The sequence below is a fragment of the Mixophyes fleayi genome, chromosome 4 (assembly GCF_038048845.1).
Source record: "Mixophyes fleayi isolate aMixFle1 chromosome 4, aMixFle1.hap1, whole genome shotgun sequence".
Classification (NCBI taxonomy): domain Eukaryota; kingdom Metazoa; phylum Chordata; class Amphibia; order Anura; family Limnodynastidae; genus Mixophyes; species Mixophyes fleayi.
The window spans coordinates 238692497-238717327 of NC_134405.1; the positions used below are offsets into that span (position 1 = coordinate 238692497).

Here is a 24831-nt window from a genome sequence, read left to right on the forward strand (position 1 = left end):
TGCATGTTAGTTCCCTATTGAATTGCTTGAGAGATGCTCCACACAACAAATGAGCTAAAATCCCTACGCCTGGCTAATTTTGCAACTGCAAGATTCCAGGCATTAAGCATATTGAAATCTCCCATAGTTATCACCTTTATTTTTATTTCCTCTATTATCAATATATGCAATATATTCCTCACTGTTTCCTGGTTGTCTGTAAATTGCACCTATGAAAGATGTCTCTCTCACAGATTCTAGTTTTAACAAATATATTCATCCTATCTGCAGTGTCCTGTATTAACATTGGTTTTATCTCATTCTTGTAGACTTTTGTTCTCATTTTTGTAGACTAGTGCATCTTACATTTATGACTTCTTATGCCTGGAGAGGGGGAACGATTAGAAAAGGAGTAGGCAAGCTTAGTACAGTAAGGGCGAGTTCACGTAATTGCAAATCAAGTAGACACAGACACAGATGCAGATACACCCACCATTAGGCGTATCTGTGGAGGGTGCTGGAGAGCTAGTGTAATGATACATGATGATGATGACTATACGCAGAATTAACTAGCAGCTTCTGATTGGCTGGCTGACTGTGTATTGAACCCTCCGACAGTGTACTTAAATCATTAGTGTCGTGGCTATATTAAATGAAGTCACGTCTGCATATTTGCACTACTTAATTGGCATTTCCATTGCGATTACTGAAGGAAAGAAGATTCCAAGATGTTATGTGATTTAATTTGTATTTTTGCTTTGTATTTATATGTTATTAAATATTATGTGGAATATGCAAATTTCACATTTACTAATACTTATCCAGACATTTTTCGATTTTGTGTATATGAACTTTATTACACTATTAAATAGTTTTCAAACAGGGTAATGTAACTTTAACATTTTTTGCTAACACTTTCAAATCACACCTCTACGCTTGTTCTACGCTAATGTGGGGCAAAAGTACACACACCTGTCCCTTCTGACATAAATGCTAAGGTTGTACATCTTGAGATGTGTCCAACAGAACATATGCAGTTAAGTGCACTTTTTCTTGCATTCGTCTCTATATAAGCCGCATACCATTTAAAAACATACTGCCTTTCCTTTACCTGATAATATTATTTTGATTACTGTCATTGAAACGATTTTATTTAGATTTTATTGTATTCGCAATAGACAATGAGAACATACAATATAATCTTCTTTTTCCCTGCTGTTGGCGGTTGGTATATTTCTAAAGCTACACAGTGAATAAGGGGATGCATCCTGTACACTTTTCAGGTGCATCATTGAGTTTTTATTATTAATGTACTGTGACTGGTCCACTGAATTGAAAAGTAGACAATCAAACTATCTGTATTGTTAATATAGTTTCATGACTTTTAGTAGATTTACTTACTTTTGCCAAAGTTTGGCCCACTTGATACAAAGACCATTTTAGCGATAGAGTTAATTCTGCAGTCAATCTACATGTTTAGCTTTTGTGGTCACCCTTGTGGATAAAGCAAACAACCTTGGAATGGATTTAATTGCTGCGACAAATACTAGAGTATGCACTCTCTAGAAATTGATATTGATCCTTAGACTAATTGATTTATTTGGTTAATAATTGCAGCTCTTAATGCAGTTAAATGCTAAAAATGTTTTGATTGCTTCTGTAAGTCCTTTAAAGACTTATGTTACCTCTTCTCTCAATTATGAGTTCATATTCCTAAGTCTATGTAAAAAAAAAAGACTTGATCTAGAGTGAACTGGCAAACTGAAAGGAAAACTAATGTACACAGATATCCAAACACTAAGATTTGCAAACACCAGGATAAAGAAAATGTTGTAGAGTGAAGAGGAACACTCAATAAAACGTTTTAAAATCAATCAGTAAAACCTGGTTTCTTATGCAAATGTTTTGATCATCATGGCTCCTGGAGTTTCACAAGGCTGGCATAAATGTAGCCTATATACAGTAGGGATAATGTAAAATGAGCATTTACACTGCAGTAGGGAAAAAGAGTATCTGTGCTAATAAAGTAATTTCTTCTGCTTTTGTTCCTTGCAACTGCTTTTGTATTCTTAGATAATCATTTTTCAGAATTCTACTTGACATTGGATGAATCGGGGAGGTCTATTTGTGTGGTGAATATAACATTGACGAATAAAAACAATATGGTGGCTTTGCAAGAGTTATTTAAATTACCATAAAGGTAGTTGACAGGTAAATTTTGAAGGTGCATGTTATTACACTTGTAAAGCAAGCAGGGTTTCTACACTTACCTTGATTTTTAGCAAACTTTATTGATCCAAAAAGCACAAAACACAACACTTGAGATACAAATTGTAAGACCATCAGAATATTTTCAGCTTTTCTTTGTTATAAAGGGAAACCTAGGTAACAGAAAAATGAGATAGAGGGGTACAGGACGGGGAAGGGGAGGATGCATGTGCTGTTTTATGATAGTGGCCCAGTAGGTCACTTGTATCTATGGAACGCCTCTAGGTGTATCTATGGTAGAGTGTGCCACAATATTGTATCTTTTACAGCTATCTGATTCTTTAAAAGCTAGCCAGCTGAACCATGTAGCATTGAACTCTGCATTTCTAGCTAATGCAACCAGAGTAATATCCACCATAAACATGTAGAAATAAGTCTATTAAATCAGTGCTTAGTCAATGGAGGGATGCTGGTGTTCTATTTTACAGGAATAACCACATTCTCTGCATTATTGAAGTGCTTTACAATAGACTTCTTAAAATTATAAATCAGAGCTTTAGTTATGTTTAGAATCCAGAAATCCATGCCATCTACAACTTCATCTTCCACTATCTCTTTAGAGATTTTAATCACACCCTATATGTATCTCCGCACCCCAAAACGTTTTTGGCATGCTTTTGTAAAAGTAAAGAAGCCAAGCCACATTAGCCCAGGATTTCTGGTACAGATGAGGAAAGTTCTTGGGTCTGTAATTTTGGTATGGGGATGGCATGTTGCCTAAGAGTAGATTCTGCTGCTCAGTAAGACTTTGCTGCTTTCTAAGCAGAGCTCTCCTTAGCTAGACTAACGTTAATAAACAATTCAGAAAGGCAAGAGGCCTCAGTCTAAGGGCCTCCCCCACTACTTTTCAGGGAAATTTACACCTATACTCAGGCCATCAAGACCAGGCTCCCCCCAGAGTCCTGAGTAATCGGACTCTGATGAAGACGACTTATCTCCTCCTACCACACGGAAGGAATTGGGATCTTCTGTCCAACAATTGGACAGGGATAGTTCAACAGCACCAGGTAATCAAATATGTCAGCCCCTAGATTAATCATAAATATTTTACTATTCAAGATATCCATATATATAGCCTGAGAGGTGCACCCCCACATATAGAAAGCAGCAATCACATATATCATCATCATTAAAAACAATATTTATTTATATAGCGCCAATATATTCTATTTTGCTTTACAATTGGGGACAAACACAATTTGTATTAAACAAACTGGGTAAAACAGACAAAGATGTGAGAGGACTGTGCAAGCTTATAATCTATGGGGATATAAAGAGAAGAAGAAAAGAAAATATGTGTCTTGGAACACTCTGGAATGTTAATTAGTTTAAAGTTCAATACTTTATTAATTATTATTATTATTATTATTTATTAACATTAAAATATAGTAAAAAACTGGTTCCTAAATAACTGTTTTAGCGAAATAGAATCGAAAACTTTACTGCTTTAGGGTCATGACTGTATCTATAATTGAATAAATTAAGTGATTAAAAATTGCAGAATAACTCCAATGGCTCTGATACCACTGCAATTATTTAATTAAACAAAAATGTTTATATATTTTTATAGTCTCCAGTTGAGTTTGTACTGGTCCTATTTATTTATTTATTCTACGTTCAGTTAATTAAATGTTCAGCTACAATTAAAACATTCAAATCCACCATATGTCAATATATCAGCTTCTCATTCACTCATAGATGAAGTGTATGATATTTATTTAACCTGTCATTTTGCCATAAATGATTTCAATGAGTAGAGCCCTGTATAGGTATAATGCGGTCACTGCAAATCCATGTCTATTGTAATAATTCTTTTGTGTCACTGAGGGAAATCTTCAAAGATATTCTGTATCCAGAACCCTCTATAGGTGTCCTACAATCATAACAGATACCTGTTAATTATCATAGCTAAAATAGGTCTGGCATTAAACAGGATCAGAGTCCGGAGATTTCTGGCAACCAGAAATTCTTTGTTTAAGTGGGGTGTTCTGTGGTCGAATCGAATAACCGGAGTTGCTGGAGACTGGTTTGTCAGATTGGATCATGTGACATGATGGCCATGCCAATGAAACAAAACAGCAGAGAGTGTTTGTTTACAGATAGTAACACAGGACTCAGGAGTGCCAAAGGAGGCCAGGAGGGGCACAGATGACCATGAGGTGACAACATTGACCAGGTAAGTGGGGCTAAAATCTCTTCAAAATCATGGACCAGAATGGTGCACTCTCAGTCAGATTGTTACTTTTTTTTCCCCCTCCCTCCTCTACTATATCTTGGCTTGACTTTGAGACACATTTATCTTTATGTTAGCTCAATATCCATTTTTGGGGCCTCACTAAGCTACAACGATTGAATATTGTTAAGCTGTTTCTTACCCTGCGTTTCTCAGCCATGATTTGGGACAAGTGTAAAACTTGAGACACCTCACAATCACCATCCCTCACCATACTCCTGTTATGGGGCAACCCTGACTTCCCTTTAGGTTCCTCATGTTCTTACTCCCAGCCCTGGAGGACAATGGGCATCCAATTCACATTTGACATTACCAACAGAGGCTCCTGGCTGACTTTCAATGCGCTATGTAATAAACATTGTGAACTTTCTCAGAAGTTCTTTATCTATGTACAAATGAAACACTTCTTGGGCTCCTTTCCATCAGCCGGGCTTCTTCCTACCCCAACTGACTTTGTGGGGCTTTGTCCCAACTCCCCACTCAGGGGAGGAAAGATCTCCTCACTTTACAACTGTAAAGTTCTTGTCACTCACCGGACTGTGAGTGCTTCTTCCCGGACATTTAGGAACCGTGGCCGTCCTCCATCTTGAGGGACTGCGCATGCGCAGCCCATTCTATACCTCCAGTGTATGTTCCTTTAACTTAATTGGCAGATCAGGCAACCTCCCTATATTAAGCACCTGTGGTCAACACCACGTTGCCTGATCTTGGAGTCTCATTCCCCATGAGTCTCTGAAGGTGTTCCTGTGTTTCCTCGTTTATTCAGCCCAGCTGATTCCTGTGGTTTCCAAACCACTTCTACCTTTGTGGTTTCCAAACCACTTCTACTACTGTGGTTCCCATACCACTTCTACCATCTACTGTATCATCGTGACTGTGAGCTGATGCCTATCCGCTGCCTCCGTGCACTACAGTCTTCTAACCACTTCAACTCTACCATGTATCATTGGGACTGTTAGCTGATGCCTATCCGCTGCCTCCGTGCACTACAGTCCTTCATTCACATCCACTCACCTGTTCATGATTGTGACTGCCAGCTGATTCCTATCCGCTGCCTCCGTGCACTACAGTCTTCAACCTGCAACTCGTCTGTGTTTCATCATCGTGACTGCTAGCTGATTCCTATCCGCTGCCTCCGTGCACTACAGTCTTCAACCTGCAACTCGTCTGTGTTTCATCATCGTGACTGCTAGCTGATTCCTATCCGCTGCCTCCGTGCACTACAGTCTTCAACCTGCAACCTGTCTGTGTTTCATCGTGACTGTTTGGCTGATTCCTATCCGCTGCCTCTGTGCGCTTCAGTCTTCAGTCCTTGTCAACTCTCCCGTGTTTCCTTGTGTCTGCTGCCACTATTGCTACCCGCTACTCTCCGTGATCAACAGTTCCAGTTCAACTCTGCTCTCCCGTGTCCCATCGTTACTGCACCTGCTGGTTGCTATTGGCTACCTCCGTGTTCCCGCAGAGACCCGCTGCTGCTACTCCTCAGCGCTACTCATCCATCTACTGCTGATCCGCTCTCCACGCTTTCCTGGGTTCCCTGCTGGTCTACCTACCTGTGCGCTGCACCTACTAGATCACCGCTTCACCCATCCAGGGACTTTGCATCCTGCCGGCCTCCTGCCGTTCAGGTATCTCTGCACTCCTGTCTGACTGCCTTCTCCTGAACCACGGTATGCATACTTCTCATTGACTGTGCTGTGTATTGCATACCTTGCTGGACTGTGTTGGTTCTCCTCTGGAGTTTGCTATCCGCTGAGTCTATTGCCACCATTGACTGTGTTATCTCGTGCTGGATTACTTCAAGAGACTTTCTATATTGGCAGTGTTGTTCAGTCATATATACATTTATATTGTGCATATTACTGTGGATCAAAGTCAAGGTGCCCGTGTATATATTGTGTTGCAGTCTCTCCCCGTGCACCTCCTCACATATATATATTCAGTGGTACAACTTGCTAGTGGCAGACCACTGACCCCTGTTTCCAGTTTCACCTGTTCCAGTATCCTCTCACATAGCAGTGGTACAACTTGCTAACGCAGACCACTGACTCCCCGGATACCTCCACTTGGATTCTATTCCTTCACTCAGACAGCGGTACAACTTGCTATCCGCAGACCGCTGACTCTCATCACCTCCTCGTTTCTGTTGGACATTCCTCCTCACTATAGCAGTGGTACAACTTGCTACCGCAGACCACTGACTACCTTCACGTGTCCTTTGTCCATACAGTTCCTCGTGTATTACTACCTCCATATTGCCAGTGCTGCTAGTCATAGACTTTCCTGAGCATCTCATCATCTGCTATTTCCTGTTCCGTGATCACCCTGCTACCAGAGTACCATATTACCACCTATACTGCTCTGGTAAGCCTATCACCTGGTGATCCCTGGGTAAAGACTCCTAGTGCCCGTGACAGTTCTCCTCTGCCACTTCACTCTATTGGACGGAAGGTTGTCAAATGATACAAACCTTCATATTTGGTGGTCCTGCTCCTACTCCTTTGCCATCCGCTTCAGGATGCTGACAAGCACTCTGTTAAACTGGCTTTCCACGTTTTGGCAGCAGCCAAATGCCACATAGCCATGTCTTGGAAACACAGTGAGCCTCATGACGTTTCGGCTCTTAAATCTTACATTTGGGAGTAAATGTACCATAGTCTGGGTTGTACAAGTCGCCGGAAATCGGTGAGATGACAGCTTAAATTTAAAGCGGCGCTGCCTTGTAAAGGTAAATTTCCCTTTACAAGATAGCGCCGCTTTAAATTTAAGCTGTCATCTCGCCGATTTCCGGCAACTTGTACAACCCATACTATGATACATTTACCCCTTGGTTTCTAGCCCACATTTAAAAAATTATTTATTACATTCAAGATAAAGAAAAAACCTTTGCTCAGGTTGGAACCTTGTAGCTCTTCTCCCAAGGTCTCTCAGCCTGCCCCAACACCACAATGTGAACACAGGTCCTTGCCTCACCCCCTTTAGACTTCCTCTACATGTTTCCCCCTATCTTAATCTACTTTTCTTCTAGACTAGTTAACCCCTGAACTCATGTGCCTCACAGCTTTTATATAAAGGCACCACAGTGGCAACCCCCACTAATACCCTCCCCCTCTCTTCCCCCCCTATCTCTTTACCCTCTCCACCCCCCCACCAAGTATTTCTACTATGTTTTTGTTTTCATATCTTTCTTGACCTCTTTGTTACATTGTGAACATTTTGGATTCTCTGAGCCTGCTTTTTTGTTGTGGTTGTACTATGTTCTTGAGTCCTACTAAATAAACAAATGAAAAATGAAAATGGAAATGTAAAGTAGAGAACAAACTAAGTTTTTTGTTGGTATTCAATGCATCTATCTATCTATTTATCGCTAAGAAAGCATTGCTTTTAAAATAATTGCTGGATATTAGGGCTAGTAGAAATAATTGTCTAAAAGTGCAGTATGTCTGATCATCCGTGTGTCGGTCCACACCAAAACTCCACCTGAAAATAATTAGCTTGAGTCCATGAGTGAGCGGTAAGACGGAGCCTGTAAAGATCTATCCGTCTAAACCACTCTCACATGTCAGGGGGCAAAGGAGACCGCCAATGGTCAGCAACAACTGCTATGGTGGCATTGCATAAATGTCTAAATAAAGATTTTTTTAAACTGAGAAATGAGAACCTTTGACATACTGAATAAACAGAGATCAGGTCCCTCCGGGATTAGGGCACCCATGATTTCCTCTGTGACTGTGTTCACCTGGTGCCAAAACAACACTACTACTGGGCACGATCAGATATTAAAGGTGGTTCCCAGCCCAGACTCATATCTCCAGCAGGACCCCGAGATCCCCAGGTGCATCTGCTAAGTTGAGAGGGGCACCTGTACCAGCGAGAGAGAACTTTGTGCCGTGTCTCCACCACTGAGAAGCTAGAGGAGCTCGCCAAGATATATTGGAAAGCTTTGGCCCAGAATTATTTGGAAGTATGTCTCCCCAACTCTCTATCCCAAGCACCAGCATAACCAGGTAGTTTGGGGTATAAATTAACAACAAGCAGTTGGTAAATCATTGATATAGTGTGTTGTGGTTCAGCAGAGATGCAGCACAGCTCCTCAAAGCTAGTAAGGTTTCTGCCCACACACCCCAGAACATCTTTCAATTGCAGGTAGCGATTGTACTGTGTGTGGGAGTTTGGGCAACCAGGAAAGTATGGTTATGGAAGCTCCCATAAACTGTCCCTCAATATGAATCCACTGCTTAGAAGGTGCCGCTCTAGTCCACACCATTACTCTGTTAAGGAGTACTGCTTGGTAATATTTAACAAAGTGGGGCAGCTGAAGGTCACCCTGAGTCTTCCACCTATATAGACTATCATGATGAAACCTGGGGGGCTTACCTTCCCATACAAACTCGAGTACCAATTTTTGTACATCTAGAAAAACTTAGGAAGAATATGTATCAGGAGGGTTTGGAGAAGATATAAAAACTTTGGTAGAATGTTCATTTTGATTATATTGATCCTCCCCAGCCAGGAGAAGCCCCGAGAGTGCCATCGTCCAAATTCTGCTTGGAACCTGGGGATTAATGGGCTAAAACTAATTTTATACAGGGTGGAAAATCTTTTGGTAACAGCACTCCCAGGTATTTAATTTGAGATGAATGCCAGGTGAAAGGGAAGGAGCACTTAAGGCCCTCGCAAATGAGCAGCGGAATGGAGAGATTCAGAGCCATAGATTTGGTATAGTTGATTGTAAAGTTGGACAGGGTCCAAAATCTCTCAAACTCAAGCATTAAATTTGGTAGTGAGATCAAGGGGTTTGTAACCACTATCAGCAAGTCATCCGTAAAAGGGCCCGGTTTGTGCTCCGTCCCCCCACCCTCACCCCAGACACATCGGAGTTATTCCTGATCGACCAAGCCAGAGCCTCCATGCAGACGACAAATATCAACGGGTAGAGTGGGCAGCCCTGACGTGTACCATTATAGATGGAGAATGATTTGGAAAGAGAGCCATTGATCTTAATATGAGCTGTGGGGTTGTTGTGAAGAGAGAGGATTCTGTGAAGACAGACTGTACCCAGTCCCATATGCTCCAGCACGCCTTCTAGAATTTGCCAATCTACCCTGTCGAAGGCCTTTTCAGGGGTGCTGAATCTGACTTAAAGTGGGTCGTTTGAATGAACACCACATCGGCCCGGTCAGAATGGAATGAATGTAGTGCCTTTGACCTTTTTTCGGGGACATTTAGGCATTTAGCATTAATGGAGTAGATTTTGAGGGAGTGACCTATAGTGTTATTTACTGACTGCATCGTTTAGGGGGGTGTCAGAGAAACATGTAGGAGTGGGCCAGATAGAAGAGGCAGAGAGGGGCACGATGGAAGAGGCAGAGAGGAAGGGGCACAAGATGAAAGAACCTGGAAATGTGGGAAGAAGGGGAAGACATTTGACAAAGAAACAAGACAGACATAAAAAACAGTACAATGTACCGCACCTGAGGACCATGTAGGGATCAACCGAGTACATGATGACAGGTATGAAAAGTCAATTAGTGTAAAGAACGAGGGCATGGCAGCTACCACCATTCCCAACATGTTCTAGCACAAAATCTATTATATAAACTGAAACTGAATAGAATATATATAATCTGAAGAAAATAACAATAAGTGTAAAGTAACTTAAGTTTATATCCAACATTAAGAGTGGGATATCACCTGAAAGCAGACACTATCGTAAACTGCAGTGTTATATTTATGGGGAGTTCCCCAGAAGTCATAGTAGAGTATTATCAATGAGTTATGATAAATCTGCAATATAATTAATAAACAAAAATATATATGTAACTGAACTATTGAAATATATCAAGCAGGGTCCATAAATCGAAGACCTTCACATTCTGCTTAAGGCAATGTTAAACTAACAAAATCAGTCCCCAGATCTAGGGGTTGCAGTCGGATTGTGGGCAGGGGTTTCTCTAAAACTTCTTCTCTGATGGCGAACTTGCTGCCATTGCTCCAGCTGCGAATGAGATGGGGTCGGAGTCTAGCAGAGGTCTCCCGTCATTCTGGAAAGGGCATCTGGGCAATGTCCAAGGTTGAACAGAAGTTCTTAAGATCCGTGGGGTCTCTCAGTAGCGCATGCTTCCCATAATGGTTGGCGATAAGCCTTTTAGGGGTTATGGGTGTTAGGGATATTAGGGTTAGGAGTTAGGGTTAACCCTAATCCTAACCCTAACCCTAACCTTAATCTTGACCCCTAAAATAGTACTTACATTACATAAATAACAGGCGGGTCCGTCCATCGCTGCTTTAAGCCAAGTCGCGTTTGGTCATGACATCATTTTCTCTAGCTGGCAAGACAGGGAGTTGTGATGTGAAGTCATCTGCATTCTGGTAAGTAGTTTTTTTCACAGGTCAGTGTAGCCTTCATTCGGAATCCTCATGTCGTTCTGCTCTGTGTCGTGGTAGTCGGTATCGTGAAACTGACTACCACCGGACCTCAGCACTAGTACAGAGGGGTAGTGCAATTTTAGTTCTTGGTGGAACACTTTCCTGTAATTAATAGGTAAGTACTATTAAGCAGTGGGGAAATTAGTCTCCAAAATACTAGGAAACAGAAAAATAAACAGAGGACAAGTGATTACAGAATGCATGGAGAATAATCAGAAACAGACAATCAGGGTGACGTAAAACATCCAGAGGTGATTTAGACAGGCAAGGGCCAAAAACTAGGACACAATCCAGTGAGGCTAATTATCAGAATCATATTAACAGTTTGCAACTCATAAGTAGACACAAGCACTAAAGGGGTTAACATATTTTGCTAAGTGGATAAAACTGAGACTATTGTGGAAATAACTTGACACTGAAACCTGTAGTAGATAATAACAGGTTGTTGTTTTGGCATATTCTTTGCCATATAGTGACCAGTTTCCCCCTCAAGAGCTGCACTCAGGTACTCAAAAGAACCCATGATTTACAAGCTTATTGAACCCCAGATCTACTCCTGGGTCAACAAGGATTAAAGGTTTGGGACTGAAATTTGGAGTTGATTTGAAAATAGTAGAATTAATAAAAGTATCTACCCTTCTTCAAAAAGAATAAAAGGAATATCAATATTGGCAAACAAAAAACAGAGCCAGACAATACTGGAGAGTGGTTAAAAGATAAGCCAGATGTCAGAAAGGTAATAGAATAAATACTGAACACAAAGGACTAAGGCTAAAAGTTTAGGTATAAGGCATAATGACTCAAAGATGGGACAAAAACTTCAAATGTAACACAAAACAAAAAAAACATGTAACACTCTTTGTATCAGAGATAAAGTTAGGATAATAGAGAATGGAGAATCTCACAAGATTCAACGTGCCAAATATTTGGGAAAGTAATTTGGTAGTTATTAATTTTTTTTCCGTAAACCTATTTTTTTTTTCAAATGCTGTTGGCTCAAACAAGATTCTGAATACTCATATATACTATCAAAGGCTACTGTCTGGAATTGCCTGCTTATCCTTTTTTCAAAAACAATCTTATCTAATTTTTTCTTTTACATTATCCTTGGTTTGCTTGATTGAACGCACGCTGTTTTGTTTTTCTATTTGTATTACTGCATTGTGCAGTTTATCAAATAAATCCTGTTTTTTCTTTCTTTGCTGCTATGTAATTTTAGATATTCACTTTGACTTTTGACTTTGCAAATGTAGGGTGCTGATTTACAGGACAAAATATTCAACAATAATCTGCCACTAGTAACACTAATTTGAAAAATTAGGAGTATTAGTTCAGCTGCTCCAATTAGGATTTTAGTAAGCCCCAAAAATGCACAAACTAGAAATACATTAGAGTGCTATCTACTATGTGGAATAGTAGGTAGTGCACTTTCATATTTGTCGTTTATACAGTACAGAAATATGGGTGGTACAGACATATTTGACAGGAATAGAAACTGTATTTACAAAATTTAGTCCAGTGTTTTAACATCAGTGGCAGCTGTGTGGGAGGTGATGGAAAGTACATTGGTGCTCAAGATGAGTTGTTTCTTATTTTTTACTTTAATAACAATAGGGTTATAACTTGGGATGTTGGATATATGTAAGATCTGAGATGGCATTGTTCTTCTTCCCCTTCTCCTTTCTCACCCAATTACCCTCTTCCTCTCCACACCTCTATCATTGTTCTCCCATGGGTCATCACTACATCGCTTATCAAATTATGGGAAATAATACTCAATCATGCACGTGTCACTTCTTTCTTTGTGATGTATATAAATGGTTGGTTTGATTGTTAATATGTCAATGCCTCTGCTTAGTGGATAATAAATTGTGTAATTGACACTTTTCCATTAGAAATTCACCCAGTCTCCATTTGCAAACATTTGTCATACAAAATGGGTCATTCTGAAGAGCTCAATGACTTCAAGCATGGTACTGTGATAGGATGCCACCTTTGCAATAAGACAGTTTGTGAAATTTCATCCCTGCTGGATATTCCATGGTCAAACTAGACATTTTATAGATATTCCATGGTAAGTGATATTATTAGAAAGTTGAAGTCTTTAAAAACAACAGCAACTCAGCCATGAAGCAGAAGACCACGTAAAATCACAGAGCGGGGTCAATGGCTGCTAAGGTGCATGGCGCGTAAAAGTCGCTATCGATCTGCTGATTCCACTGGCATTAATGTAAGCACAAAAACTGTGCTGCAGGAGCTTAATGGAATGGGTTTCCATGGCCGAGCAGCTACATGCAAGCCTCACATCACCAAGACCAATGCCAAGCGTCGAATGGAGTGGTGTAAAGCACACCAACACTGGACTGTAGAGCAGTGGAAACGTATTCTGCGGGGTGATGAATCACGCTTTATGTTTGGCAGAATGTTACCTGACTGACTGCATTATGCCAATTGTGTGGAGAAAGGATAATGTAATGGGGCTGTTTTAGCTAGGCCCCTTATCTCAAATGAAGGGCAATATTAATGCTTCAGCATACCAAGTCATTTTGGACGATGCATTTTTCCAATTTTGTGGCAACAGTTTTGGTAAGGCCCTTTTCTATTCCAACATGACTGTGCCCCAGTGCACAAAGCAAGGACTACAAACACATGGTTAGATGAGTTTGGTGTGGAAGAACTTGACTGTTCTGCACAGACCCCATTGAACACCTTTGAACATCAGTGTATGACCTCATAAATGCGCTACAGAATGAATGGACACAAGTTCCCACAGACACACTCCAACATCTTGTGGAAAGACTTCCAAGAAGAGTGGGAGCTATTATCACTGCAAAAGGGGGACCAACTCCATATTAAAATGTATGTAATTGAATACAATATCATTACAGTCCCTGCTGGTGTAATGGTCAAGCGTCCGAATACTTTTGTCAATATAGTATGTGTGTGTATATATGACAGGTGAGGTCCCGGGAAGCCTGCAGGGGAAAGCCTGACAATGCAACCCCTTAACATTTTATTACTTCTCCACACATCAAGGTGCACTTTTACTTTGCAAAGACTGCTACCAAGTGCATAGAGGAGCCATGCATCATGATGTGAGCTGGGCAGATCATTGATCGCTACCAGTGTGCATCAGTCCAGAAAAAACAGCACAAAAAAGAACATTACTTGTACAGCTTTTACAGGATTGCAACTGTTCCCAGCAAAATGAAAACGGAGTTGTTTGCATGAAGAAATTCAAGTAATGCAGTGTAAATATGCAAATAGAGTTTGGGGTCTTGAACAAAAATAGGCTCAAATCATAAACTCATCAAGGTCAAATACACGGTTAAGAGGAGACCAGACAACTAATGGGGTAAAATATTGTTCACACACTGGGCAGAAATCTCAAGAGTGGAGAAATGAAGAAGAATGTAGCAAAACACTTTAAATGTAGTAAAAAGACAATTTGCCATCATTTAGTCTAATCTAAAAAGAGAGTACAGAGAAACATTATGTAGAATACCAAAGATGAGCGGTTTGGAATACTTGAAATCCAATGAAATCCGACTTTGGGGATCCAAGTGAAACCAAGTCGTGACTCGGTTTATCCTGTAAAACTCAGATCTCAAAATGAGGCGAAACATACTTTCTATGATTTTTTTTTTTCCAAAGCTCTCACAAGTTTTGGATCGCCATTATTTGTATAATAGTCTGCCCTTGTTCGCTCATGTGTGATCTTAGAACAGACAGCATGTAGGGAGGAGTTTAGCTGTGGTGTTCTGCTCTTAAAATAGCGTTAAGGGTGAACCAGGGACATAGGAAATCAGTAGAATCCTGTCATTATTGTAAAGCACTCATGTAGAGAATAGTCAGCTACAATAGTTTGCTGATCAATTGCTTTTAATTTCAATCTTAAATACACTTTATACAGACTAATGGCTACTGGTGGTTGTTAATGCATTGCATATATATATATATATATATATATATATATATATATATACTAGTGCTAGACAGTATATACAGACTGAATTAGATAGATATCATTCTGAATCAACTAGTATACTTGGGAAAAACAGTATGTTTTTGCTGTCAGACTATTAGCAGAAAACAAAAGACAGATTTCTTTCTTTTAAGATTGAAAGCTTTTCTAGTGAAAGTAATCCTGTGCGAGACAGTGATAAATGGAATAATTTTGAAAAAAATAGGTGTTTGCATGTGAGATTCAGCAGCAGTTGCACACCCCAAAAAAAAGACAAGGGGCCTGAGTCATTAAGGAAAGTAAGGTAAAAAAAGAAGTACGTGTTCTCTGGCATAAACCATGTTACAATGCAAGGGGTGCAAATTAGTTTATTATTTTGCATATAAAGAAAATACTGGCTGTTTTTTCATCTAGCACACAAATACTTAATAGCTTTATTTTTACACTGAAATTGAAAGTTGATCTAGGACATCCCCTACCCCAGCTATAAATCTGTCCCCACATTTTAAATTTACATTTCCCTCCAATGCAACATGGTTTTGCCCAGGTTCAGAGTTCACTCCTTTTTATGCTTTCCTCTCCTTAATGACTCAGGCCCTATATATTCTAGTCTGTTTTAATTTCAATACTTGTCTATTTTGGAAGGATCATTCAGTGAAATCTATATTTAAAGAAGGGAGTTTGTGTGTGAGATTTTTTTCTGGGTATTTTAGACATTCAGTGACGGCAGGTAGAACATTGCAGCGGCTGCAAAATAAATGTCATCTGCCATAGCACCAACTGAAGCAAGCCCATTGGATAAATCAAAGAGCAAGCAAAATTTAGTGTAAGGTGCAAGAGTTAAAAATGTTGAAACACTACATTCACACTAAATTTGAAACTTTATACAGCAGACATTATGTAGAGTTACTGACATTTATTTCACATTACTTTACCAATTTTTCACAATTTTTAATTAAATCCAGATCCAAAACCAAAACCTTCCACGTTTGTTGGCCAAAACTGGTAGCAAAGCCAAAATATGAAGTTGGTTTGAAGCCATCACTGGTTTCAAAACCAAAACACAGGGGGTTAGCACACATCTCTCCTAAACTAAATACTCCCAGTACTAGTAAAAACCATGATTTGTATAATGATGTACCAATATCAATACCCCAATGGTTCTGTAATTTTCTCACCCCTGTGCACGTTTGAGCTTATCACATATTTATTTAATGCCTGCTGATCATCAGACAATAAATAAACAGAGTTACCAGTGCTTCCATCTTTCACACAAACCTACCCGCAGCTTTCTAAGTACCAGAGATAGGGAGTTAAAAATGCCTTTCACTATCCCTGTATTTCGCATAGGCTTTAATGCACTGTGTTGTCTACGAGCATGCACAATTCTGGAGGAATGATTTCTTTTCTCTGGTAGAATCAGAAAACCCACAGATCACAGTTCCTTTTCTTGTGGTGCTCAACTACATTTCCTATTAACCAGTTAGCTATATCCTTCATTGACATTTGCAATAACTTGATGTCACTTATTTAATTTTTTTGCCTAAGGTCACAATTTGTTATCTTGTATTAATCTTGTGTTAATCTAAACTGGGTTAAAGTTCATATAACCGTTCAAGCATTACACCAACTCTGAAAACAAATAGGCTAACTCACCATCATGTGTGTGTCACATAAAGCAGTACTCTGTAAAAATAGCTGCAGGTAAAACATTCAAAGCAATCTAGTGTATATAGCATTTGGAATTCAGCCAGCTGTGTCTGCATTTTTAGGAAATAATGGATCTGACTTATTCTGATCTGAATGCTAACTGATCTATTCTATCCACAGGGGGCAGCCTTAATTCGAATGCTGGCTAATTTTATGGGTCATAAACTATTTCAGAGAGGACTTCAAGTAAGTTAAACCTTTCTTATATTGAATTATATGACTTCACATATATATTGTTATGGTTTTATTGCAGTCAAATGTTAAAAAATAATCTATGTCAAACATTCATACTCACTTATACTAAGCATAAGTGATATAAAGAATGGGGAGGGGGGGATTTCATGGTTGTGTAAAATGGTACTGGTGTTTAAAAAACTAGAAATCACTACAAAATAAGTTTTTATTTGATACTAACCTTTAAATAAATGTACATTTTATATATATATATATATATATATATATATATATATATATATATATATATAAATAACTTAGGCTCAGTGGATACTTACTTTTTTCTGTACTGTGAAACACAAGGTAGTTGAATTAACAATTAGCTGTTAATTTTATATATAACTCAGAAAACTAGTATTTTCAGCATAGAGAAGATATAATTTGAGAAAAAGCGTAACAAGTGCAAGGTCAGTCTTGTACCTTTTTATAAAATTACCGTTAGAAAAAACAGGTTTAATAGGTAATAATTTATTGAATTACCTTGTATTGTTCTAATAGAAATGTAGCCATGTATAACCCTAGGATACTCACATTAATATAGCCAATAAAACCAGCCAAAAATCCTCCCTTTGCTAACTTGGCAGCATTTTATGTTTTAAGTAATGGTTTTTAACCTTATTTTTAACTGGAATCCACATTACATGTGTAAATCTGCTTAGTGACCAATCATTCAAGTTGAATTTATTTTATATTTTCTAAAGATTCATTTTATTCTTTAAATAAAAAAGAGCAAATAAGTATTTAGGGACTTGCATTAAATAATATGGCACATAAATTGTCATAAGTAGTGTGAATAAACAGAAGTATATTATGTGGGTTGGTAGTAGAAATAAATAAAACCTACCCAAAATGCCTTATTGACCCATGTTTACAGTCCCAGACCATAGGCTAGGAGCCTGTACTTTAAGGACAAAATATATATGATAGATATGTTAGAGTAACTGAGTAACTTTAAATATACTGTTTGTCATATGTTGTTAAAATACTTTGCTGCATTGATTTTTAAAATGCAATAGAAAAATATTTCAATATATTTTAATTATGATTTTCCTTTTTAATTTGTAAAAAATTGCATCATTTTTTTCACCTAATGGTGATAGTTTATTAGTACAGATGGAGGACGGTCAAGCACTGGTCTCACATCAGGAGGGTGGGCTTACTGAATAGTGATCTGGAGATCCCACCTTGTTTTAGTGGTTTCTGATAAAACCAATTTTTCAAATTTGCTCTAACTGTATTTTATTAATTTTTTATTTAATCATGTTGACTATATGCTAATATATTTTAATCAAATGAGTATAAATATATTGTAAATATATTTTTAATATATTAAAAATGTTGTTCTTGCTTTAAAAGCACAATCCAATGATAAACAATATCACTTTTTCTATGATGTTTATAACTATGTCACTCCTGTTAATAACATAGATTAGGAGAATGTTCTAATGCATTCAGTCTGCATTAACATTGAACAACATATATATATAAAATTTGCTTTTATTATTGTTATATTACAACTTTTCATAAATAACAAATCTCTGTTACCCAATTTAAAAACAAACAGAAAGAACATTAAAAATAAACAAAAACAATGGAAGTCATTTATTCTCTTGAAATCTGTTTTGGGGAAATCATTTTACAGGCAGCACTGGATGATGAATTATTTATAATGCGGTATGCTACTTAGAAATGTCCCTTAAAGTAAATTGATGTTCACCTGAAATACAATTATGCTAAGATAGAGAGAGCAATCAATCTTATCTGTTCTAGGTAAGCTTTTCATTTTGAATTTTAAATAAACTACATTTGGGACCAGGTCACATTTTAGCACCTTTATTTTAGTCCTTAAAATTGCTAAAATGTAAAAACAAACAAAAGAAAACAGTCACTGTGGTTATGCCAGTCGAAAAATGGACTTCTCAAAATGAAAGATTTCTGGTTGGAAAATATAATTTTAATATGAGTTGTTCAGGCTGTTTTTGAACTGCTATCCATAATCTCCTAGAATACACTGCAGTGATTGCTGTATAAATCTGCTTATTAGATATTTTCTAAAGCTGGTAGTAACAATGAGAATCTCTGATAAGCTAAGCCTAATTAAAGCTTTTATAGACACTAAGTATGAGAGCTATTGTAATGTTACACTAATTCCCATAGAGTATACTTGTCTCCCATGCTAAAAAGGTTACAATTACAATTGAAAGCTACAGTATGTACGCTTATTCCTTTTTAAATTACTTTAATTGTATTCAAGTACACAGTTCATATTGCACTTGCTAGAAAGAAATGGAAAATACTGCAAATGTTACCTTTTCCACAGCTGTGTAATTGTGGGTATGTTATAAAAGGATATACCGCTTGCCTAAATGAGAACTAAAGTTGAGTTGTAATACAGGCTGCCAATGTCTGATTCAATGACAGTGAATTGTGCTATAAATTATTTTTTTACAAGTGTGTCAAAATGGCTACAGTAATAAAGATACGCAGAAGGGTAACAATTAATTTTAATACCTTTTTTATCCGTGAAGCAAGTGTTAGACTGTGTTTTATCAGAGTTAACTATAAAGGATACTGTTCAAAAAAACATTGAATAATTGTTGAAAACCATATATGCTGTAACACGGTATAAGAGATGGAGTAATGAAGAGTAAAATATATTCATTTCAAATGTTGACTGATGTATGGTGCCTTTACTTTTTTCAAAATATATTGCAATTGTTAGTTATCATTATTGGGGTTCATTTAGAGTATGATGTAAATCCAGCTAAAGAGTGCAAATTTGCACCTGGAAATCAATTTTGTGATGCAAAGGTGCAAATACAATGTATGATTTTGCACATAGAAGACATATTTTGAGCAGCTTTATCTTAACATCGCAATTTAGTTTTTTTATTAACATTTATTCACATAGTGCCAACATAGTCCACAGTGCTTTACAATGGGGTACAAGCACAGAAATAAAACAAGACTGGGCACTAACAGATAGACAAAAAGATTAGAGTTGAGCTGACATGCTCCCTGTCATAACTCTAAATCTATCTGTACATTTTTATCCCCACCACCCCCTACAGTGCAACATGGTTTTGCCAAAATGCAAAATTGCACCTTCCAGCTGCATTTATTTCCAACTCTAAATCAGGACAATTGTGTTTTGAGCTTGAATATGATTGGATAATATAAAATATTTTTTAAATTTGTCTTTCAAAATTTTGTTGCTTGGGAGCGTCTGTTAATGTGGATTAACAAAAAAGCAATCCTTATACAGTAGAGAGTAAACTAAAGTTTATAAACCTTAGAGAATCATCTGAAATTATGCAATCGTTTTGATCTAAAATTAAATCTGGTTTTCTCTTGCATCATAATATGTTGAAATCTGAACATATTTGATCTTTTCAATTTAAAAAGATGAAAAATTCACATTAAAAAGCAATTTACAAACTGGAAAACTGATGACCTGCAATGCACACACATTGTGATGTCAAACACCAACTTTTGTGAAAGTGCACTTTGTTTTCCAGGAAACTGTATGGATCTGCAGACTAAGGCTAGGTACACACTGGAGTGTTTTCGTTCAATAATCGGGCAAATCAGTCGATATACGACCATTTGGTAGAAAGTCGGCTTAGTGTGTATAGTGACACAATTTTCGAAAGTCGTTCCAAAGTGTGGATTGTCGACTCATATGGTTGGTGGTACTGTTTAATATTTTCCGACCAATCACAGACCGATCATGTAGTGTGCATGCAGTCATGCCCACGATCTCCATAGAGGTTACAGAGTCGTGTTTTTTCAAGCAATGCTAACAATGAGTGTCCCGGTGAATAAATGCAGAGAGTGCTGTAGAAGGAATAATTAATATGTTCGTTCTGAGACAGAATGTTTCGTTTCAGAGTCACAGAAGCTAATGAAATTTTTTAGGACATGTGGATAACTATAACAAGGCGGTATTAATCAGTGTGACAATGTGACAATAATGAATGAATGAATATTGTGCTGTCATTCGCTGAGGACTAGAGGACCAGACAAACGACCAGATGAAGAGCACAGATCTGAAAGTAAATTGTGTCAGTGTGTAAGCATGAATCACCATACTGATCGGACTTTCAGCCATAGGTACAATCGTTTGAGATAACACGTCGGTCGAAAAATCCTTCATTGTGTACCTAGCCTAAGCTGGCAACAGATGGCAGATAGGTGCACTGGCCAATGGGAGGATTTGAAGATGATGGTGTTCCTGTTAAATGTGGACTAAGTGCATGAGTGCTCTTAGTTTTTCACTGAAGTGTAGAAGCGAGATTTCATTTTGTAATTATATAAATTGGAAAAAAGAATTTGGCCCTCTAAGATAATATTGGGGCTTCTTCACACTTCTGATATTTGATTAATTTAAGTGCAATTCCATATATTAGTGGAAAATAAGCATTCAAAGTTACCAATTTACAATTCACATTTAAATTGAAATAGCTCTTGTGGATTATAAAGTGCAGCAAACAAAGGTAGTATGGCCTCCTGAGTTTTCAAAGCAATTTCCATGTGGTCAGAAATTACGAGATGTATGACATAAAATGACAGTTTTTATTTTATTATAAAATTGATCAGCAAGAAACGGTATATGCAGAGTATCAGATGCAGACTATCAGGTTCAGAATCATATGCAAATTTATCAGGTTCAGGATCATATGCAGATAGCTCTGCTATCAACATGCAAAAATGCACGATACAAAGCAGGAGATTAACCCAAATTAGTAGACATGGTACAGCGCAAATGACCAGTGTACCTATCAGCAGTGTATAACAAAGACCAGAGCTTTCAAAGTATTCTGATACAGACCTAGGGGTAAGTGTATCAAGGAGCGATTTTGCATATCCAGCGATTTTCACGGGAGAGTTGAAACTTGCTAATGTATGAAGCTGAGATTTCATGTTAAATCGCCAGAGTTGTGTCTCTGTCAAAATTGCTATTTCCAAAATTGATAGAGATCAAAGTCCCGACTGTTTGCCACTCTAGCTATACAAGTCTCAAATGTATGAAGTTGCGATTAAGCAAACTCTCCAGAGTTTGCTTTAAAAATATGTTCTGTCTATAGAGGTCCCGGCAGCTGTCAAATGTTTAAAAATAGATAAAAGCTCAAAAAAAAAAAGTGTGTGGTCCCCCTGCCCGGCTACTATTATCTTAATGCAGCCTACTGCTGGTTGCGTGAAAATCTATGGGGATTTCCCATACTGTCGTGGGAAATCCCTTATTCTATAAATAGACTTCGCGCATGAGCTAAGTTCATCGCGTATCGGAGTTTCTACAGTGTAGAAGCTGTTTGTGTCGTCTGTTTTTTTTTTCTTTTCTTTAACCAAGCATGTTCCGGATTGGATACAAATATAAAGCCCTTCTGGCTGAAGATAAGAAGAGTGCAATCAACAAGGTTCTCCTGGCCAGGAGAACTGAAGAATTTTCCAAGCATGGACTACTGGAATTACAAATTAATTTTGGATATTTACAAGCTGGACATTGGATACAAACTTATTGGGACTTGGTTTTCACACATTTAGGATTAAAAGCTGTTGGGTATTTATTAATTTTAATACAATTTTGTGGTATAAATGAGGGTGTTTTAGTGTCTTTATTGGAGTTTTATTATTTTTATTAAAACTATGTGGTTTGTAAAGAGGGTGTTGTAGTTTATTTAACATTTTCTTTTGTGGAACTACAGGTCGCAGCCAGCCCTGGGTGTCAGGGCATGTTGGCATTTGAGGTTCTCCAAGTGCCAACATGCCCTGGCTGCCATGAGTATGCTGGTGCTAGGAGTTATACATGCATCAGCATGCCCACACTGTTTAGGGCAGCCCAGGCTGGCTGTAACTTTTAGTTCCACAAAACAACATGGCATCCGCTTGTTTTTTTAACACAATAATCACTGTTTATTACCCTACACCCACCGCCCAGGGGTGTAGGAAGAGCCCTATTGTTTTCAGCACTGGGCTGGTTCTTCCTAGAGGGGGGGTCTGCTCATTTTTGTCGGCGGACCCCACTCCCTAGGGAATCCAGCCCAGCGCTGAACAGCCTGGGGTCGGTTTGTCATTATGGCAAAGGGACCCTTGCCGTGTCTCCCCCTGCTATAGTGCCACCCACCCCGGCTGGTAGGTCTAGTGCTGGTTATGTGAAAGTCGTAGGGACACCACACAATTTTTTTCCCCAATTTTCACGTAACCAGCAGTATGCTGGCAACACTAGGGTTATTAGTGGCCGGGCGGAGGGACCCCACACTTTTTTTTTTTTTTTTTTTAATTTTAGCAATTTTCAAACATTTGACAGCTGCCAGCTCTATAGGAAGGGACAGTGTAACAGTGATGTGTTTAGTAATCTTGCAGCTAGATGAGGACAACACGGGAGGGTTTGCTAAGCACGGGAGTGTTTGACATCGCAGCAAATTCCCAGAGATGACCAGCGATTTAGAAGATCAGGGCTTAATACATTTGATGACTTTTGGACTAAAATCACAGGTCATCACCCACGATTTGCAGCGATTTTTAAAACGCTGAAAAAAATCAGACCTTGATTCATTTACTCCCTAGTGTCTCTCAGAACAGCAACAAAAGCACTTGAAGCAGTACAAATGTCAATGCAAATTCTTACCACTCCAAATTGATTTTATGGAGCTCCTCAACTGATAGCCAGGATGCAGGCCGGAATGGATGTAGAGGAGCTGAACGCCACAGAGATGTACCACCAGATGTCAGCAAACAGAGTGGCTTGAATAAATGGAAATTGTACCGCTGTCAGGTCTTTCTCAGGCCACCACCACCTAGGCCAGAAATGGAGCGCTGAGTATTTTGCAGCCAGACAGGTAACAAGACAGCTCTACATAACCAGGGATCAGAACAAAAATCGTAGTCAGATATAGCCTGGGATCAGATCCAGAATCAAAGTCAGATATAGCCAGGGATTAGAACCAGAGAGCAGACACAGTATATATAATAAAGCACAGGATTTTATATATATATATATATATATATATATATATATATATATATATATAATACAGCACAGGAACCAGGATGATACCGCTATATGCAAGACTTTATCACTGGCAAATATAGAGTGTCAGGATAGGCCTTAAATAATGCCGACAACCAATCAGGATAACACAGGTAACACAACTGCAATGCAGCTCAACCTAACTGCAAGTATAGAGCTCTCATACACAGGGAAATAAAGCAGAACCTGACTTCTAACAACAGATTCCTTACAAATGCAAGTAGCACACCTGCATTGCTGCTCAAACTAATTGAAAGCAAACAGCTCTCCCACATAGGGAAACAGAAACAGCAAACAGAAGCAGAATCCTAATAGTCAGCCATATATACTGTTTAGCATCAAACATGTTATGTGTGGACAAGTATGAGGCACTCTTCCTTTCAACAAAAAACTGTAAACATTGGTTGTTATGACTAGTGTCTGCTCCGCAACGCAGGTTCCAGGAAATATTATTAATAATGATAATAATAATAATAATAATAATAATAATAGCTATAAGATTGACAGGACCTAAGACAGTTTTATCAATGCTTATGAAACTGGAAATAGTTACAGAACAATTGCTAAAATCTTAAGTGATTTTATAGGAGTCAATATAAATTTCTGTATCTATAATAACAAACATTCAATTAGTGTGAGTTAAACAGCAGGTTCTGCAGAAGATAAAAAATGGTTACTTGAATGCATATTCTTGTGATATATACAAAAATAGAATATATTTATCATGGCAGAATCGAGTGAAGTGATCCTATCATTTGCATTTTAATTTTTTGACTGCCAAGGACAAAGGAGACCAGTCCAAAACTCTCCGGAGCTGATCTATTTCCCCACCCACTCATGTGTCTCTTCATTATGCCATAGTAACAGAACATGCAAGTGTTGGATAAAGCTACACAATCTTCAAATGTCAAAACTCCAGCAATTAGCCACAGAAAATGCATTTGCAGCACTAGAGTGTGAACTGAAATGGTTAAATACACTATA

General features: G+C 38.3%; 1 protein-coding gene across 1 annotated transcript in view; it reads left to right on the top strand.

Annotated features, from left to right (window-relative positions):
* Positions 1-24831, top strand: part of TRHDE (thyrotropin releasing hormone degrading enzyme) — a 640581-nt gene that overhangs the window by 431360 nt on the left and 184390 nt on the right. The window contains exon 7 of the mRNA XM_075209536.1: positions 16704-16769. Coding sequence (XP_075065637.1) covers positions 16704-16769 — 66 coding nt within the window. The remainder of the gene's footprint in view (positions 1-16703; positions 16770-24831) is intronic.